Genomic DNA, 21,316 nt, shown 5'->3' on the forward strand with positions numbered 1-21,316 from the left:
TTCTTGGTGGGGTTGCATGTCTCCTAGAGCCCCAGGAGCCCTGTCGTGTCGGGGGTGGTGGGGGGCAGGAGGGTGGGCAGAGATGGGTTGGGGGAGGGAGATTCAAAGAAAGTGAAAATATGGGTTTATATAAACCTATTTAAAGCAGTTTAGCAAAAGCTTTCTCGTTGAACAGCTTTAAGAACAATGTGAATGAAATCTTAGCAACTTGGTTAGTAATCTGAAAAGTCTATTAATGTATACTTGAAACTGTATAAAAATGCATTTGCCTCTTTATTTTAACACTGTGTAAAAGAACATTATGCATGTGAGTGGTTTGAGAATTAAATGGTTTAATACTCAGATTTGAATCTCCATCTTTTCTGTATATAGAGATTAATTGGTTTAAATTTTTTGGATGTTTTTAGTGTGATGGGAATACTGAGAATTCAAGCTGCCCCTGGCCTTTAAGGATTGTCTACCATCTTTCAAGATGGAGTGACATATCTCCCTCTTTCATGTTCTTGACCCAGATGTGGTCACTGCATACGGAACAATTGAAAGCATCATTTTACCAAATGCCCCAACAGCATCTCTATTCATTTCTCCTTTCCTTGTCTTCATTTCAGTTGCCAAAATCCATTCGTAATTATGAGATAGGAGTAGTTGAATTTATTTTTACTTCTATTCACAATCCAAAATAGGAAGAGGCGCAAAGAATAAGAACACTTTAATTAACACAAGGGTTGGCTACTCTGCCCATGAAGATAATGGTGTTTAGAGCAACTTCCCTTATAAAAACCAGGAAGGGTCTGTTGGCCTTGAAGGTCACCCTGTTGGGGTTCAGTGAACGGCCAGCAATCACGATGGCAGTACTTGCTGCTGCTTCACTGCCTTCCTCATTTACCTGCAGGTCACATAGGAAACAAAAACTGCTCCATTAGCTACTCCGCAGTTCATTATTGGCAGGTAGATCACCCATAGACACGGCAATTCCTCAAAATGCTACTTGTTTTCCAGTAGGAAATACACTTGGGTCAGATTGGGTTCCCTCTAGATCCTAGTTTTACTCATTCTTTCATCCAGTGAATGTAATGCACCTGTGTTCGTCCAAGCCTTGTGCTAAGTACTAAGTGCAAGAATTCCATTCATGTAACCCTGAACCAGAAATCTAATATACACAAGTTTGTCACATTTCTGGCTGACACCATCGTACTTGGTGTTACAAAGGATTGTTTTGTACCTGCTGCTAAGAGAGATTTTGACTCAAGATCAGAACTCTATAGTTGAAATAGTTCCAAACTTGGAGCATGAAGATCCCGGATGTAATTACCCCCAAGAGCCACCCAGGACCTAGGGCTCATGAAAAGAGGAGGATTCTCTGGCTGGATGAGATAAGTTTTTCTTGGAGTAAAAGACTGAAACTGGTATTTGAACTTGACTGATAAGCAGAATCACCACAGGTCTAAAGGGAAACAATTTCAGAAAATGTTGCCTGGGGACCCAGAATATCACTAAAACTCTGCTTCTTAATGAAAGCACTTCAGGTCCCTGAGCTTTGTGGAGCTAGTTAACAATGGTTTTTTTCCTTCCCCCCTCCCTCCTTCCCTCCCTTCCTCTTGCTCTTCCTCCCCCCTTCCTTCCTCCTTACTTCCCCTCTATCTCCTCATATATCTATTTCATGCTCATTCTAGGACTAAATTTATGAGCAGACTGGAGCTTTTGCAAGTTCAGGATCCTTTTATTCAAATCAGATTCTGGTTTTCAATGGCTTCCAGGAGAAGCCATTCAGCTGGGGTCCTATTTATTACGGGTTTCCAAGGTTTTTGAGGAAAAAAAAACTACATTCCAAGAGCCATGGAGGAATTTTGCATTATTGTTTAGTGGTCTTCAGTGGATAAAATGAATCCAGACCTGTGCTGCTTCTTAATAATAACTCAAAGCCCTCAAGGAGGTCTGAGTTGGCTACTTCTCATTGGGGTCCTTAAAAGAGGATTTTTAATGAGTTAAAATCCTGAGGATTGGGCCGGCCCGGTGGCGCACTGGAGAGTGCGCCGCTGGGGAGCGCAGTGGCGCTCCCGCCGAGGGTTCGGATCCCATGTGGAGACCGGTTCCTGCTCACTGGCTGAGCGTGGTGCGGGTGCAACACCGAGGGTTGCGATCCCGTTGCTGGTCCCTGGTATGGGCGCGACACCGAGGGTTGCGATCCCGTTACCGGTCAGTAAAAAAGACAAAAAGGGAAAAAAAAAAAATCCTGAGGACAACTTCTCTTGTGTCTCCTAAGTGTTCTTTCTTCCAAAATCCATATGGAAGGGGATGTCTGCAGTGTCATTTTAACTTCCAAAACCGTTAATCCAGTACTCATGGAAAATTCCTTGCTCTGACCTTAACGCCTTTAAGATAAATGCCACTACTCTTACTGTTGTACTATAGGCCATTGACATTTGTTGTCCTATGGATTATATCCCAACACTGAAGGTTTTGGCACCTGGCCTTTCTGTCCACCTCAACTCCTATTACTTGACCTAGATAATTAAAATATTTTGGTAGGAGCCCATTCAGCACCCCCCGCCCCCCGCCATTGTTTTCATCTCATCAAACTCAGCATTCCTCCACTCCACTTAAGCAAACCAGTGCCATGGCTATACCTTGAACTTGCCATCTCTCGGAACTGCTCTACCTTTGAAATTATAGTATCCTTTTCACAGACTATAACCTTCTGTTTTTTTAAGCTCTTGCATTTCCTCACTCCTGTTAAAATTAATCTCACTTCCTCCTGTTCCCTGATCCCTCCACTTTCCTCTGAAGCAAACATTTCCCACTGAGTTTGGATCCTGAAACTAGATTCACTAGCACCATCCTCTGAAACCTTTCTCTTTGATGACACCCTTCTCTCTTTGTAATTTCCTCAATCCTGTGAACTTCTCTAACACTGGCCATCTCCTTTCCTTCACAGCCTGGCTCCTCCAAAGAACAGGCTACACCAGTGGTTCCCAAATCTGGTTATGCGTCAAAATCCCCTGAGTAGTTTTGTAAATGTACAGATTGTCAGGCCCCATCCCAGAATTTCCAAGTGTGAAACTTCCCTGGTGACTAATGCTATTGGACTGTAGTTTAGAATTTGCTTGAGATCCAGAAGTTCCACAGGCGGTACATAGCTATCACTCTGACACAGGCTTCCATGTGCACAGGGAAGTCAGGGGAGCACTAGGTTAAGCCGTATTCAACCGTTTTCTTCACTGTGGGCCTTCCCTGACCTCAACACGCCTGTGCATATTGTTAATCTCCCAAGAAGAGGATATACGTTTCTTTGACCACCTAACTTTTTGTTTGCTGCAGTATAGCCTACTGCTCTTGGTTCTGCAGAACACACTTTCGGACACTCACCAGCTCCCCTTTCTTACCATCCATTTGCTCTTCAACCATTACAATTAGGCATGTGCCCCCACTATTCTCTCCAAATCCCTCAGGGAAAGGTAAACCATGGTCACCTTTCAATCTTCTTACTAGACATTTTCCATTTTCTTAAAACTGCACCCTGGGATTCCATGACCCCATACTCTCCTGGTTTCTTCTCCTCCTCCTCCTCTGAGCTCCTTCTCAGTGGCCTTTGCTCACTCCTTTTCCTGTGTTGCCCTCCCCTAAATGTTTGAGTTCCTGCTTAACCTACTGCAGGAGAGGTAGTGGGAGTGAGGGTAGAACAGTCAGACCACAAGGGTTTCAGGGGACAGCTATATTGTCGCAGGCCTCCTGGAGGAGAGGGCTACAGATTTGGGATTTGAGGGGCATTGGAAACATGCCTTTACCACAGTCGTGTCCTATTGTTCATCCACAAGAGCTGGTGGAGGAAGAACTCCAAAGTGACATTAATGCATTGAACAATAAAGTGGCAGAAAAGCAGCCTGGGAAAAGAGCAAAGGGAGGTGGACTTACCTCAAGAAAAGCCTTATGGAATGCACTAGAGACATAGAGGTCATTGTGGCCTCCTGCAACAATACCTGGAAGGAAGACCAGAGAAGGCTCTGTGAGACGGGATAAAGTTGGCTTCAACCACAGACAGGAATTCAATTTGAACTAAGAGGTCCTTCGGGGCTCTTTCGAAAAGTAGGAAGAAATGCCAGACTCTCACCTAATGATACGCCCACAATGAATATGTGTTAAAAACAATAAAGTACTTTGGGCTTATTCAGCCTGGCTCTTTTGAATTTAATCTCATGCTTCAGCTTTTTGGGGTGGAGGGAGGGCAGGACTCTGTTCTTAAAGAAAAACTCACTCCATCTAATAGGAATGTCATTCTTTCCAGTCTTGGCAACATTTTGAAGAGAGGGATTGGTTTTCAGAACTAGTTTAAAGACAGCTTGGTAAAGATAAATTCAATTACCTAACATTTTAAACTTCTTTTTAAAGAAGATTTTTTTTTTTTTTTTTTAAATAAAAAGATGACTTGGTAAGGGGATCTTAACCCCTGACTTGGTGTTATCAGCACCACGCTCTCCCAGGTGAGCCACAGGCCGGCCCTAAAGAAGATATTTTAATGCCTTTTTCTTTTTTCTATTTTTTGGCAGCTGGCCTACACAGGGATCCGAACTTTTGACCTTGGTGTTATAACATGATGCTCTCCCAGTTGAGTTCATCACCAGCCCTTAATGCCTATTTTTAAAGGATGGTGGACTAAAGGAACCACACCGACTGAACACCATCACTAAAGTATCACTCTGGGAAAAGGTTGGCTCTGTCTGTCCAAGTAACCTTAAGAAAAGCATGTGAGCCCTTGGACATGTCAGGTAAAGGGCTATTACATGTCAACTAGCCTGTTCTGTGGGACGCGGATGTCCCCAGCTCTTATTATCTGTCTCTTTGCTCTGAATTCCAATGGCTTTTCTAATTCTTCTCTGCCTGGTTCCATCTCCTCTATCAGATGCAAACTCATAGGGTGCCGGGGCTGGCTGGGCCTATGGAGATCCCAGAGCAAACTCCCCCTTTTACAGAAGAGGAAACTGAGTCCTCGAGAGGCAAAGGGTCCACAAGTCAGCAGTAGATCTGGGATCAGAAGTGTCTTCATGTGTTGCTCCTTTCTATTCTCTCTCCAACTCTTCCACTTTTGGTCAGACTACCTTGAGGGCAGAGAGAGAAGGAAATCCCTACTGTACTAACCTGGGAGTTTAGACTTTTCACGGCTGAACAGATCAGTAAGGCCCATCTCTTGCAGCTGTTCCTTCAAACTGAAGCCGTCCTCAACGCGGAAGCGGGGCATGTGGACCACCAGCACCGTCTCCTCCAGCTCATCCAGCCACTCCTGCAGCAGCTCTGAGGTGAGCTCCTGCTCCACCTTGGCTAGGCTCTTCTCAGGCTTGGGCAGGACGAGCACCATGGTGATGTCGTCACCCTTGAAGGGCAACTCGAGCACCTGGGTGCCTTCTGCCACCCTCCGGTAGCGGAACTTGCCTTCCTGGAACATCATAGAGACCAAGCACGACTCCCCATCAGTCTTGAAGAACGGCTCTTTCCTTGTGTTCTCGGGGCTGAACTTTGACTTCCACAGGCCCTGGAAGAAGATTCCAGGTGGGGGAATCACAAAGCAAGCCAAACACAAACGTCCATGGGAGAATATTCATCAGCATGGGGCATATTGTTACTTTAAGTGTAATTATTAGGAAAAATGACTCTGTCAGAGTGATGGAATTATTAGTGGGTTTTTTCTGTGTACTCTTCTGTATTTCCCAGATTTTCAGCAGTGACTATTACTTTTATAATCAGAAAAAATAAAAACTAAAACCAAGAACAACCTACAAGCCTCTCTGCAAGTCTCTTCTTGAGTTTAAATCTAATTGCCTTTTGTTGCCTGCCTCCCTCCAGCCTCTTTTTCCAGGGCCAGCCACCAAAGTTCTGGGCTCTGCCCCTGACAATAAAGGCCAGACACAGATAACAATCCCAGAGGGCCTCTGGAAGCCCTGCCAGGCAGAGGGTGAGGCCCACCTGACTTCCTGGTCAAAGTGGGAGGGACCCTGAGATATAAAACATGCCTTTGAAAATTAGTATTCCTTATCCCCTTTCTAGCTCTTTGGTTTTGGAACAAGTCGTTTAACTCTTCTGAGTGGTGGTTTCTCATGTGTAAAATTAGGAGCTGGTGGCAGCTGATATTTATAGAATGCCTTCTGTGTGCCAGGACTGCTCTAAGCATTTTACATGCATTAATTTATTACCATTTTATAAATGCAGGTAACTCACCCAAGTTCACACACTCATAAATGAACAAGTCAGGATTTATTTTATTTTTTTTTTTTTTTAAAGATGACCGGTAAGGAGATCTTAACCCTTGGCTTGGTGTTGTCAGAACTACACTCGGTCAGTGAGCAAACCGGCCATCCCTATATAGGATCCGAACCCATGGCCTTGGTGTTATCAGCACCGCACTCTCCCAAGTGAGCCACAGTCCAGCCCTGCAAGTCAGGATTTAAAACTTAGTAATCTGAGTAGCCCAAGATTTCACTCATTACAAGGCAAAGAGGACTAATAAATGTCGAATTGTTCTGTACGCTATAAGGGCAACACACATGGTGAAAATGCAATCTACTCTGTTCTTGGGGACAGGGAAATCCCAAGAGACAGAGTGATTGGCAACAGCAGTAACTGGCTAAATCCTGGCCATGTGGAAGGGAAGAATGCATGCAGAACACATCCCAGGATGGGCAAAATGTGCCACAGTTCCGCTGGCCTTAAACTGGAGGTCCCGCTCGTGTCAGTGATCTGTTTATTCCCACCACCCTCTCCCTTCTGCCCAAATGTAATCAAAGTGGGATAATCTATAGGACGCTTGACTCTCTGAAGAAGACAAGGTCATCTGCATGGTCAAATAACAGGGCCTCTGGTGGGTCTGAGGTGAGCCTGGCACCTGGAAGTTTAGAAGCTTCCGGCAAGGGGAATTTGAGTCACTGTAAAAGCTATTCCTGATGATGGGGGAAATCTTATCACTGAAGACTCTGTCAAAATGACTCTGTCATTTGTTCCAGATTTCAAAACAAGAGTTAACTGGACAGCAGAAATTGTCACATACACAGGTTTGTGAGTTTATGACCATGCACATCTTGCAGCTGGGCATGCTGGGTCTGTGAGTGGGCACAGTCTGCCCCAGGCCTGCCCCACGGAACCTCATCCCATCAGCCATGTCCCTACAGGTTCTGGCCTCTCAGCAAATTTGTATGTCTGTCCAGACCATACACGGGCCATCTTTCAGAAAAGATCTACCTACACATGCCCAGTGGTGTGAAATGTGGTGAGATGAAGAGCAAGAGGAAGTCCCTGGGGACTCTCCAGGCCATTTTGAGTACCTTGAAGTAAATGGTGTTCACCAGCACCAGAACAGTCAAATCATTGATGGCCCCGTGGGGAACGACGTCAGTGATGCGGCCTTCGGTCTTATTGGACACCCATGTGTTGATGGTCCGTCTGGACTGCTCTGCATTTCCCTGAGGAGAACAGGAAACATGTTCCCACCCGTGCTGCTCCACCGGCTTCTCCATTCCCCCATGCGGCATTTCACTCACTCATTGTCCCTCTGCCCTTCCCCACCATTTGGTGATTTCAATTTTATTTGACAGTGTTAACTGTTTGAATTAAAAAGGTGTCTTGCAAGACTGGCATCTCCAGAATACCGTATGGTATGTATTTGAACTTGGTGGATAACATGAAGAACGGCCTATTTACACAACTTTTTCAGAGCAGCCACTACAGTTTAAGCCATAGACACCGCTGCTTTCTGAGGTGTCAGGAATGAGCATTTCAAGGCTCCTGACATGTGGGCAGCCCCCCAGCATCTCCAGCCGGCACAGCACTGTGCACTGGATGCTGTTTCTCCACCTCCTCAGTCTGAGTGGACAGGACCAACTCCAAGGTTACGGATGACATCTGCGACTCACCTTGAAGTTCAGGGGCTGGAGCTTGGCCCCATACACCACCTCACTGATATCCTGGTAGGTCTCATTGAAGGTGAGGGATTTTTCTCCAAAAAGGCGGTTGGCTGATACCAACGTGGAAGATTTGTTAGCTTTTCGAAAGAGTCGGCAGTTCAGTTTGGCAAAGAAGAAGTGGATCTGATCAGATGTTTTCTCAGAGATGGTATCAAACTTAAAGACCTGTAGAAGCCAAAAGGGAGTGGCGATGGGTGTGGGAGGGCAGCCGGCTAACCACCCAGATGGGTGGGTGACAGGCGCCACTAGCCCTGACCAGCAGCCACCTCAGCTGGGTGCGCCCTCAAGCACAGCACCGGCCATAGCACAGACGCCCAGCTCATGCTCTTTAAATGAATAAATGGATAAAAGAAGAAAGGGTAGGAAGGACAAAGGGAAAAGAAAGCCAGAGAGACGGGAAGGCCGCCTGAAGTCTCTACCGGGCTCTGGACCAACATACAGATGTTTTCTTGCTGCAATGGGAGAAGTCCTCTTGGTGATTCTGGACAGAGAGGGGAATCAGGACAGTGTCACTCCTTATGACAAACACTTGTATAGCATCTACTGACGCCAGCTACTCTTGGGGGCTCCAGGATACTGGTGGTGGCAGGGGTGAGAAAGGAAAAGAGTGATTCCATCAGCAAGAGATGAAACAAACCCAAAACCAGAGTCTCAGGGTTAAAAGGACTTAAAGGTCACCCAGGCCAGTCATAGCCTTAGATACCATAATCCCCCAACCCCCAGCTTCACCATCACCAAGGCAAATGGTGACCCTCCCTTCCACGCTCTCTCCTCAGGCGACAAAAGGCCCTTAGGTTGTATCTGTTCTCTGCCTTCCATTTCCCGATTTTGTTCCAGTATGCACTTTTTCTTTTGGCCCCCCAAAAAATTACACTTTTGACCAAAAGCTTAATGCTGAGTTTCTCTTTTCTCCAGAGAGATATGGTCCCACCCACTTTTCCTACACATGGCATCTTGTGCTGGAAGTTCTTATAGAGAGGAGGACCCAAAGGATGTGCTTGGTTTGGAAACAGTGTTTTGTTTCTGTTCTTTTAAAAAGGGTCACATTTAAGATCTCACTCGGGGACAGAGACATGGGTACTATGAAAGTGCTTCGAGACCAATAGCAATGTGTACATAGATTACAGATGGGCCCAGAGAAGGCAGTACTATGTGTCTCAAGAGTTCCTGCAGCTACAGATTCTTCTGTGGAGTGAAGGCTTGGGTTAACTCACCACCCAGGGCTAAACAAGGTGATATAGTTCAGTGGAAACTGACCACTAGAGGAGAGGGAAACCCTCCTAAGATCCACAGACTTTAGTGTCTGGGATTCACATCAATGCTGCATACCATGCTTAAGGGACTTGTACCTCCCTGTTATCTTTGCTTCCAAAATGTGATCCAACCTGAAGAAAGCCAGCCAAGCACCTAAGCCAAGGGTAGATTAGGGATCTAGTGTTTCCATCCATGACTTACTTCTGCTTCCCACCCACAAAAAAGGGGAAGAAACAGTCACTGATCTGAAATTATCAAATCTTCCCAAAGCCAGAAAATGGCTTCTTTTGGCTTCCCTGGAGCCCAGGTCTCAATATATGGTCCTGGAATCTTTATCCACAAGAGCCCGTATGCCTGAGCCCCCTCCTCACCCCCGCTACCCCCCAGGGCAGGAACTGGGAAATCTATACCTCCCAGCACATTGCATGGCACAGAGGAGGTGCTGAATAAATGCACATAAAAAGGATCAAACGAATGAATAGAATATAAATAAAAGAATGACTAAAAAGAGAAGTTGGAAGAGACATAGGCCTTCCCCCATTTTAAGGTAGCTCAAAACAGGAAACTCAGATTTACAAAGCAGACATCCAAGTAGTAACTTCGTGCCTAATATTTTTTAGAAGTTGATTTTCAAAGGGAATTATAACACATGAAGTAGTGATTCAAAGGGAATCATACTGAACTTCCCTAGTGACCTGTAGTGTTGGTTGAGGAGTCAAAAAATGCTCCAAGCAAGAGGGCTAGGCAGAAGGACTTTGGATTTTACCTCCATCAGCTGCTTGAGGGTGTCGTTACAGGCACCCAGCTTGGTCATAGCAAAAGCCGTGGAGATACTCAGGGGTGACAGGAAAATGTTTTCAGTGTAATTTTTGGAGTCTGCCAGATGCTGATAGAACGTGGTGGCAAAACGAGAATTGGCCTTGGACAGTTCCCAGACCCGTGGGTTGGTGGCCTCAGGGATCTTCTGCTCTGAGCCCTCGACTTCAGTTTCCTTCTTCTCTGGGGAGCGGTAAATGCACATGGGATTCATGGGAAAGTCCCGCGGCTTGGCTATGCAGATGTCCTCCACAGGGCTCCCATGACAGGTCGCACAGCCCCAGAGGCCAATGAGCAGCAAGGAGAGAAGGCATACCTTCCTACAAGAGGACAGAGCGCTGAGTTAAGCTAGGCAGGGAGACCACCTATCCCCACTGCCCACCATGGACTTGCCCCAGTAAAGCACAGGATTCCAGCCCACCTGGCATGGGCAGGAGGAGGGCCAGAGCCTTGGAACCAAGTACAAGGGCCCAGGACAAGTTCAGTCCTGGACTACTTGCATGTGGAGAGTCCCACTTGCCTGGACATAGTCAAGTTGGGATTAGAATCAGCTATTGAATTAACTGATGCTTATTAGAAGTATTGTGTGCTCAAGGCCCCATGCTGGGGGAAAGAGAGAATGCAAAGCTTCCTGTCGGTGAGAGGAACGTGCAGATAAGAAAAACAGGCAGGGAACTCTAGTGCCCAATGAAGAGTTAGAGCAGCAGGGGGAGCCACTACAGATGCTGTGTAGGGAAGGCCGCCTACATGGATGGCATTTAACCGGGATCTTAGAGGATGGGAAGAATTTTGACTGAGGCAGCAGAGAGATTCCAGCAATACAAGAGGGGTAAGAGGGAATGAATGGAGCAAAGGCAATACCCGTGTGCTGGAGACTCTCAGATCTCTAGCTCCAGCCCTAACCCTTCCACTGAGCACCAGACTGAGTGTGTTTGCTACACGATTCCACCTAGAAGGCCTGCAAGTTTCTTAGTGAAATATGACCAAACTGACCTCACAATTCTCGCCCACACACGTGCTTTTCCTTCTCTGTCCTCCAGCTCAGCGAATGGGAGCCCGGCGAGCCCTGGCATCCAGTCCAGAAACCCAGAAACCCCCTGGATTCCCCCGTTTCACCTTCCTCACTTAGACCCCAGATTTGATCAATTCTGCTTCCTTGCTCTCTCACTGGTTATTGCCACCTTAGTTCAGGCCCTCATCCTTTTTTCATGTCTGAATTCTTTTTTCTTTTGGCAGCTGGCTGGTATGCGGATCCGGTCTGGAATTTTTAATAGCTTCCAACAAAATGAGATGATAATGAGTTTGACAACAGATAGGAGAACTGGGACACCCGATGAAGCAAACCAAGAGATGAATTCTCTTGTAATATTTTTATAGATAAGACAGGGTGGGCCAGGGGTTTCCTCCAGCTGGTTTGGGGTCCCTGGGTCTAGAGAAGGGAGTCTGCATGTGGGTACTGAATCTACTCAGTTTTCTCCTGGAAGAAAAAGATGGGCACGCAGCACAGAAAAGATTCACAGGGGCAAGCAGGGGGCCGGCCGGAAGCTGGGGGCAGCCAGGGGCACTTGTCGTCTTGTGTGTTCTGAGGCAGCCCTTTCAGGACCAGAGGCGCAGAGTGGGAGAGAAGTGGGGGGACCGAGGAGGCACAGAGGGCAGAGCGAAGAGGCTGGGCAGAGAGAGGACCTGCCATTCGTCTCCCCATCCCGATTGCCTCCTACCTCCCATTTTGGCCCTCGGCTACATTTGGATATACACGTGGAGGCTGAGGGGGCCCTGGGGTCTCCATTAAGCACAGAGAAAACCAAGATTGTGGAGCCACCACCTCACTTCTAGCCTGTGACAACCCAGATCAAGAAAGGAATGCGGGGGTGTCGAGGGGGCGGGAGTCTCACTGTGAGAAAAGGGAACAGGGCTTTGGCCCTAGAGTCAAGAGTCACTGGTATCTTGGGTGCGGGCAGGGGGACAGCTGAGTGGAAGGAGGAGTAGGAAGGGAGTTAGGAGGGCCTCGGAGGTTAAGTTTGCCTCTTTTCCGGTACATGGCGGGCCCTGGTAACTCCCCTTGGAGTGTCCCCTGGACTGCTGTGAGTGCCAGCGCTCTGCACGGCTTCTCTACCCAAGGGAAGACATCCCGCTTCCCCTTTCTCTTGGGCTAAGAAGCTAAGGTGTGGCTTAGGCAAAGGCCTTATCCCACGAGACAAGTAGGAGGGAGAGTGCTCAAAATGACAGGTCTTTGACTGTAACCACCAGGGAGAGAGAGGGCCTGGTCTTCTCAAGGGGTCGGAGATCATCCTCACGAGTCCTTCAGGGGTCAGAAAACCCAGTGCAGGCATGCAAAAGGAAAGGTCACCTTCTTACCTTTCTCCGGCAGCGACAGCTCCTCTCCCATTGGAATACATGGTCGCTGATATTCCACAGGGCTGGGCACGGCGAGATCGCGCAGTCTGAAGCAATCCCTCTGAAAACTGCTGCTTTCTTCTAAATCGGACAGAGGTTCCAGAAGCTAGGGTGGGGGAGGGAGCTGATCAGGAGGGGAGGACTGCGGGCAAAGGCTGATGACCTGTTCCCGGGTTAAGCAAAGTGCAGAGTGCAACATTGTTTAGTTAGGAGAGAAGATTTAAAGTTTATTCAGGCCCAGGGAGAGCAAGGCCCACCTCTCTTGCCCCCACACCCCCACCCTTCTCTCCAGCTGTACAGGAAAGGAGAAGGAGAACGTGTTCATGAATTGGAACTTGGTTAGAAAATACCTGACTGAAGAGAACTTTGCCTACAGGAATTTTTTTTTCCGGTTAACCAAATCAAGAGGTAGAAATAGGTGGCTATCACTAGCCAAGTTGAATGTCCAGAAACTTCTAGCTCTCTACCTGTTTAGTACAATACCCTCTTCCTCATAATTTTTTTCTATGGAGAGAAAGAGGGAATACTGATCAGAGAGGAAGCAGCAGCAGCTGCTACCTCCGGGCTTCTGAGAGCCGAGGTGTCTGACCCAGATCAGGACACACGTGGTTACAGCCGTTCCCTACTCAGCCTGAAGGGAGCGAAGCGGGGCACTAGAGCAGAGGCCTCGGGGTGCATGAGCTGGTTGGGAGATACTTAGCAAAATTCTATCAGAGGTTCAGGAGATAGATTGTGGGGCAGGTAAAAAAAAAAAAAAAACATACATGCAACTGCTGAAATACTTCTTTAAAAAGCAAACAAACCAAAATATATTTGTGCATATTGTTATTTTTACTAGTTATTTGGGAGATTAAGTACATTTCAGCTAATGGGGATAAAGGGCAGGTTTATTTATATTTCCCTCTTCCTAAATAGTCAAAAACAACATGTAAGGATTTCCGCAACAGTGTTCACAGGATACGTACATATGCCGCCTTCTGTGTGATCAAGGACTCCTTGAAATTGTTGTTGCAGTCACAGGAATTTTAGAGAGTTCTTCACTCATTAGAAAGGAAATTCCCCTCTGGACTGAAGCTGCTGTCAAAGTTCTTGGCTGATTCAGATTCTGGACAATTCAAGGCCCCCTTGTGTACAGTGTGAACAGTTGCCAGGACCTGTCCCAAAGGGCCCCAGAAGCTCAGAGACTTATCATCACCCTAGATTAAAGACAATCGAAAAGTCTCCTGGGGCCATAATAATCAAATACATTGTATATTGACAAAATAAAAATTTAAGTCTCCTGTTCAACCACTTGTGTTCAACAAACACATGAAGGATACCTGCACCAGCAGGCACTGTTCTAGGGGCTGGGGATTCCTTTCAGGGGAGATACGCAGCAATCACATAATCAATACACAAAAAATAAATATGTAAAATGTCAGTCCGATGTTAGTAAGGGCCATGGAGAAAACAAAGCAGGGCAAAGGGATAGAAAGTGATGGGAGGAGGTGGGGAGGGTACCATTTGAGAAAGGGTGGTAGGAAAAGCCTCCCTAATGAATTGGCATTAAAAGAAGACAGAATGAAACCAAAGGGGGAGCAATATAAATATCTTCAGGGAGAGCTGTCCATATAGAAGAAACAGGAAATACAAAGATCCTGAGGTGGGAACATGCAGTTGAGACCCATTGTTCCAGCCTGTAGGAGTTGGAAGTCTCGTGTCTTGTAAGGAAGGTCCTTGGAGGAGGGCAGACGAGGGGGCCTTGGGGACATAGTGAACATCTGCAGGAAGAGAGATAAGGAGCAGATGCCACCTGGCAGGGAGTTCAGAACTGTAACATCAGGGGTTGGGTTTAATTTGTTCCTTTACTCATTGAGCCATATGATCATTTAATTAACATTTAATAACTGCCTGGGTGTACCAGGCATGGTGCTGGACCTGGGGATATGGAGATGAACAGGTCCTCAGGGAGTTCAGTGCTTCATAGGAGAACCTAGATATGAAGAGAAACATCCCAGTCAATGCTACTGGTCATATGACTGAACTGTGTACTGCAGAGGGTCTGGTCAATAGAGCTGGGGGCAGGGGAAGAGGCAACAAGGACCATCAGGAGGTGACAGTGTTGTAAGAACTTTGCAAGACTGAGACAAAATATTTTATTTTTGAAATCATTTCAGACTTCAAGTTGCAAAAATAGTACAAAATATTCTTGTGTACCCTTCACCCAGATTCCCCAAATGTTAACATTTTACCATGTTTGCTTTTCATTCTCTCTCCATATATATGTATATATATTCACGTATATACAAACATGTTATTTTCTGTACGGTTTGAGAGTAAGTTACAGATATAATGCTTCTTTACCCCTAAAGAGTGTGAAGTTCCTAAAAACAGGACACTCCCTTGTATGACCATAGTACAGTGATCCGAGTCAGGAAATTAACATTGATATAGTATTATTTTCAAATATAGTACTATTTTCAAATCTATAAACCTTATTCTAATTTTGCCAGTTGTCCCACTAGTGCTCTTTATAGCAGTGGTTTTCAATTTTCTTGGTGTCAGAATCTCTTTATATAGTCTTGTCAAATAACATCTAAGTATTATTAAAATAGTTATGTATTATAATAGTTTTGACTTCATGCATCTACTGAAAGGTTTTGGGGATCTCCCAGGTCTCTGGACCACTCTTTGGGAACCACTGATTTATAGCAAAATGAATTACTTACTTACTTAAATTAAATTAGAAATTTATTTTTCCTTTTCCCAGCCTAGGATCACACATTGCATTTAGTTGTCATGTCCCTTTTATTTCCTCCTGCTTGGCACAGTTCCTCTCTTTTGTCTTTCATGACTTTTTGAAGAGTTTTATTTTTCCTTTTCCCAGCCTAGGATCACACATTGCATTTAGTTGTCATGTCCCTTTTATCTCCTCCTGCTTGGCACAGTTCCTCTCTTTTGTCTTTCATGACTTTTTGAAGAGTACAGTCCAGTTAATTTTGAAGAATGTCTCTCAATTTGTGTATGCCTGAGGTTTCCTCATGATTAGATTCAAGTTATCCTTTTTTGGCAGGAAAACTACAGAGGTAATATTGTGTCCTTCTCAGTGCTTCACATCAGGAGGCACGTGATGTCAATTTGTCCCATTACTGGTGATGTTAAGTTTGATCACTTGGTTAAGATTGTGACTGCCAAGTTTCTCTGCTGTAAAATTATAATTTTCCCTTTTTTACTAAGTATATTGTGGGGATACTTTACATACCTTAGGAGTATGTAAATATACCGTTTTTCATCAAATTTTCACCTGCTAATTTAAGCATCCCTCAATCCTTTTGCAAGATTTTTTGTTCTTGTTTTCAGTTTTTTGCAAGACATTTTAAGCACTGCTCCTTCCCTGTTATTTCCATGTTTCCCTAAAAAGGATTATCATAAAAACCCTTAGAATTAAAAGAAATTAAGTAAGTTAGACAACACACTCTGTTGGTAGGCTATAAGGAAACAGACCCTTTTCATCTTTTGCTATTGTGAGTAAAAACTCTTTGAGGGGAAATTTGCTATAATAATAATAATAATGCTATAACTCTCTGAGGGGAAATTTGGCAATACTGACATTACACATGCATTTACCCTTTGAGCTGGAAATTCTACTTCAGGAAATTCATTCTACAGATATACTTGCATGGGTATAAATGAGGTTACCATTTGTAACCTGATTTGTAATAGCAAAAGATTGGAAACAACCTCCATCTGTAGGGGTCTAGTTAAATAAACCAAGGCACATCCCCGCAATGGAAAACTATGCCATTGTCAAACAGAATGAGGATGCTGTGTGTGTACTGATATGGAAGGATCTCTAAGATAATTAAGATGGGGAAAAGCAAGCTGCAGAAAATGTTTATAGTATGCTACACCTTTTATAACACATGAGGATGACAGAGCAAGGGTAGGAGACAAGGATGGGAGTACTTTTACTTAGTTTTCTATTTTTGAACATGTTAATGTATCATCCATTCAAAAATGTCTTGACTTTAGAAGCAACAAGGGTGTCAGTGTTGTATTTACAGAGACTTGGGGAGAGAAGAGTACCAGGGCAGGGTGAAGGCAGCAGCAGCAGCACCAGAGAGGAATTAGAGGCAGACTGAGCCCCTGGCTGGTGACAAAGGAGAAAAGGAGAGTGGGGAAGGCCACTTAAGTGTCTGCAGGTGGAAGAGAGGTGTTAGGTGTGCCTAGCAAAATAATTTCTTTCTTTTTTTTTTTTTTTTTAAATTTTGATTACCATTTTATTCCCAGTGCTTGGCAATAAAACAACCTCCTCCACAAATATTTGTTGAAGGGTAACTGGAACGTTTCAAGAATTCACTTTAATGTTTAATAACCCTAAATGCTAAGGAATTCTTCCCATGTGTAACTTCTCAAAATTCCTACCGCTTTATTTTTATGCTTACTTCCTCTAACTCAGATGGAGACGACCCATTGACATCCCTGTAGAAGTAATATACACACTTGAAGACCACAACTCTTGTTATTCCCTTCTCCAAGTTCAATAACTTCAGTCCCTTCAGTTTCATTGTTCTCTACTCCAAGTTGTCTTCATGTTTTCACATATCACCCAAGTTCAGGTCTTTCCAGGGGTCCATGGGGCTGCAGTAGATTGTCCCTCTGTGACCAGCCCAGGAATTCTACGATATGAAGGTGAGCTCTTTTCTGGTTACTGTAGCACAAGGCACCAACAGCAGCAAAGTCTCTCGCGACACCTCATACAAGGCAGTGTGGATAGTCCTGAGAGTGTGGCCAGAGTTCGCTCAGCTGTTCCTCTGAGGGTCTCCCCAGGCTGCCACTCCGCCTGGGGCAGCATCCAAACATCCTGGTCTCCAAGCTTCTCTCTGACTAAAAGGATAAGGTTCCTGTCTAGCTTCCGGTGCAGAGAAGTTCGGTCATTCTTTTCATCAGCTTCTGTTATGCGAGCTCCAGGTTTGAACTGTAAAAATGTCTGCTCCCACATATCTTCCAAATCTTGCACCAGCAATATATTCTGTTCATCTTCATCATAGAGGTCAGCTTTCTTTCTTGCCTGTTGCTGGGCTTCATCCAGAACACGAAGCTCATGGTCTGAATACAGGCTTTTCTCTCTCTCAATCGGCTGAAGCACAGCCGCCATCTCTTCCTGCAATGGGGTCAGGTTCTTGGAGACTAGCGGTGGCCGCCGCAGGCACAACGCGCCCAACAGGCGCCACGGGGAGCCGCTGCTCCAAGGAGCAATGTGCTTTACTCTGTCCTATCCAACATTGCCATCAATGGCTTGGAGGAAGACGCAGTCAGGAAATAGTGCAGGGAGGCAGGAGCAGCAATCACTGCTGTGCTCAACACCTAACTGCTATTCACAAGGGTTAAGTACTTGTCCCAATCACAAAGTTAGCAGAACTGAGATACAACCCCCCACCTGCCTGTCTCAAAGGTCCTGTGCCCCAACGTGATAGCTATGAAGGAAAAACCCACGTCTGCCCAGGTTAAAACTCACAATGTACAATTGTTTTTCTTGAGGAATGATTTGTGACATGTCATCATCTGGTTTTTCTCTGGATAGTCTCTATCAAGTTTATCCCTAATGCTCTCAAAATCCAGGGCCCAGACATCAACCCCAGGACTGCCATCTTTTCCTTTGGCCATCCACATTTTATTAGAACATATTTGTCTCTAATGTGCATTGCAAACGAGCACAGCCACAGCACAGCCTGGGCATTCAGCACGCTGGCGCTTTCTTTTTTGGTAGCTCATGTCTATAAGTCCCATGATGAAAATGAAGCTGCTGCTCAGCCCTGGAAGTTATGAGCCCAGGCATTCCCTGCCTCCCACCTCTTAGAACCAGCACATTTGGGAAACTGGGATCTCATGCCCTGGAAGGAAAGAAAAGGACCCAACCATGTTTCCTGACCAAGGAGCAATGTGCTTTACTCTGTCCTATCCAACATTGCCATCAATGGCTTGGAGGAAGACGCAGTCAGGAAATAGTGCAGGGAGGCAGGAGCAGCAATCACTGCTGTGCTCAACACCTCCCCGCCCCCCAGGCCGCTTCACTCCCATCATTCCCGCGCTCCAGCCTCCCCAGAGTCCCAGTTGGTCTTTGGGAGTTTTTACTACCAGCCTACTCTCTGGTACTCACTGCACACAGTCCCCTTGGCTTTCACTGTCTAGATTTGGATGACCCCAAATCCTTTTCCTCTTGGTTCATCTTAGATTGGCTTGATTACGAAAGGGGGCAAAAAAGAGCCTGTACGCTGGGCAAACTGTACACACATTGTGAACGTTGGTTATACTGATTGGGTCATTTTCATCATACCTAAACTACAATTGAAGTCAAGGGGCCAGGAGAAAAAAAGCACTGGGGGCACACAGCACCTGCTCCAATTTTCTACAAACCCTGCTGTTGAACAGCCTACTGTAACCCTAAAATTAGTCTTTATTTAGTAGCTATTGCTACAACCAATCCTTTATGGACTAGTCTGCTTAAAATACACTAGCACCAATCACAACTTTTGACAAACAACTTTTGTAACTGCCCCCTCCTTTTCACAGTCCTTTTCCTTTAAATGCTCAAACCCCTCTTTGTTCTGTGAACACACTTTCAAGGCCTCTTGAACCTGTCTCCCAGGCTGCTATCCTAAGGAGCTCTCAAATAAACCCTCTTTCTTTTCAAATCTCAACCAAGTGGTCATTTTACTTTGGTTAACACACACACACACACACACACACACTAGTATTCTGCAAGGTGTTTTGTTTTTTGTTTTTTTTGGCAGCTGGCTGGTACAGCAATGTAAAATGTTTTGTGTATTTTTAAATATAATAAAAATTTAGGTTCTTCATGGAAACATCTAATCATTTCTGAAACTGGAGGCGTACTTCTTAGGAACTTTTATCAGGTAAAAATTCACTTTTTTTTTTTTGTCTTTTTTCCGTGTCCGGCAACGGATCGCAACCCTCAGTGTTGCCCCCGTACCGGACCGGGGACCGGCAACGGGATTGCAAGCCTCGGTGTTGCTCCCGCGCCTCACTCAGCCAGTGAGCGCCTCACTCAGCCAGTGAGCGGGAGCCGGTCCGTATGTGGGATCCGAACCCTCGGACGGGAGCGCAGCTGCGCTTCCCAAGCAGCGCACTATCCAGTGCGCCACCGGGCCGGCCCTAAAAATTCACTTTTGAAGAGGATTCTTACTTCTGTGTGGCACTATTTTTCTCCACTCTGACTGGAAACAAGACTGGAAGGAGCTCACAAGGCCTCCCTGTGCTTTGCTGTGTTAGGAATAAATTTGAGGAGCCATGGAGAGGAAAGAATGTAGCACTCGATCACTGTCTTTTTCAGTTCTTCCGTCAAGATCAATAACAAAATTCCTCCTTCCCCAGCCCTGCCTCTAGTCTCAACAGTAACCCCTGGGAGCAAGTAATTCAGCTGGTCTTTGCCCATTGCCTCATATCCTGGACTGTTCTTTTCTTCAGAACCAGGAGTAAGACCTTGGCAGAGAACAAACAGAAGGGCCCAGCTCCTGCTGTGTTTACTGAATAACACAAAGATTAACCCTTCCATGGAAATTTGGCAAAACATGTAGCACAAAAAACAATTTCCAACTCCCTTGGATTTCCAGTTTACTGGCTGATCATGACATTTTAAGGTGAAACAAAGTTTATCAAAATAAATCCTGCACTATCATTCAGCAGCTTTTAGCTGAGACTCTCAAAGCATCCCATTGGAAGTTGTCCAAATCTCCAGCTGTTAGAAAGTTCAGTTTTGGCTTCAGGGAAACCAAATCAAAACAGCAAATATTTATTGAACATGTCAGTGCACATGGCACTGGCCCTTGATTATATCAGGTACTCAATAAATATTTGTGTTTTAAGAAATTCAGGTCCAGACTAGTTTTGCTGACTTAACAGGAAATATTTCAAATTCCTCCCAAATGGAAAATTAAGATTAAGTAAGGTAAAAAAACGCTTATTTATCCAGAGGAATTGACACCTCCTATGAACAGAAACATTGGGCAAGGGTACTCTCGGGAGGCTGAGCAAGAGTGTTGCATGGGGGTCAAAGCTCGTTAGTTCAGAAGTAGGGATGGTGAAAGAGATCACAGAAGTAGTGGGAAGAGTCCCCTGGAGAGATGAGATGGTTTGAACAGATCTAGAAGCAACAGGAAGAAACTCATGGTAAAGCTAGGGCCAAGAGTGTATTTTTTGGTAAGTCCAGATCAGTTATGTGACTGGTGCCTTACCTATGTCTTCAAAGGGGTCCTCTAGCAAAATTGGACCAAGTCCATTTGAGGGCTGAGGTGGAAATTAGGGTCTAGGAATGAATGTAGCTTGGCAGCTTTTATCCCATCAGGACACTTGGCTGGCTTGAGGCCTCTCCCAGATGGCCGATGCAGAAAACCAATATACTCTGCTTGAGGACAAGTTGTTCTAACTTCAAACAGAACTAGTTTCAGGGATCATGTCTTGGGTGGCTATGGCAGTTCAGCTAACCAGGGAAGGGTGCTGGAGGAAAACCCTTTGAACTGTTCACAGTTACAGGGAGAAACAGGCCAGCCCACCCAGGAGAAGCGGAACAAGTCATGCCCTAGGCCTAAGTGTTCATCAGGTTCCCTAATTTGTTGTTGGACAACACAAGCCTCAGTCGGTTAGACGATAAAGACAAGTGCAAGGACTGAGAAAAATTAGAGGGCACATTTTAGATCAACAACTTGAGCATTTTGGACTCGAGGGGATACGAGGGTGATGATAAACTGAGGTAACCATAGGTTTAGTATTTTCAAGGGCTTTGATCAAGGGAACCATGGGGAAGCAGCTGACTTTGGTGGACCCATTTGGATGTTTAGTAACGATGGCCATGCTTGTGCCTGCCATCTGTTCGCAAATTAACTGCAATTAACCAGTCCCAGGAATTC

General features: G+C 45.5%; 1 protein-coding gene and 1 pseudogene across 1 annotated transcript; both read right to left on the reverse strand.

The window, feature by feature from the left end:
* Positions 1–631: 631 nt before the first annotated feature.
* SERPINC1 (serpin peptidase inhibitor, clade C (antithrombin), member 1) lies at positions 632–12,524 on the reverse strand. Its single transcript, XM_008578275.1, has 7 exons — positions 12,372–12,524; positions 9,967–10,336; positions 7,896–8,111; positions 7,308–7,445; positions 5,134–5,524; positions 3,913–3,977; positions 632–886 (listed from the first exon to the last, which is right to left on the reverse strand). Exons 1-7 carry the CDS (start codon positions 12,410–12,412, stop codon positions 710–712), a joined length of 1,398 nt encoding a protein of 465 aa, XP_008576497.1. The 5' UTR covers positions 12,413–12,524; the 3' UTR covers positions 632–709.
* A 4,573-nt stretch (positions 12,525–17,097) lies between these two features.
* On the reverse strand, positions 17,098–18,056 carry LOC103594976 (annotated as a pseudogene).
* Between the last annotated feature and the right edge of the window lie 3,260 nt (positions 18,057–21,316).

Source organism: Galeopterus variegatus, unplaced genomic scaffold, assembly GCF_000696425.1.
Source record: "Galeopterus variegatus unplaced genomic scaffold, G_variegatus-3.0.2 Scaffold1655, whole genome shotgun sequence".
Taxonomy (NCBI): Eukaryota; Metazoa; Chordata; class Mammalia; order Dermoptera; family Cynocephalidae; genus Galeopterus; species Galeopterus variegatus.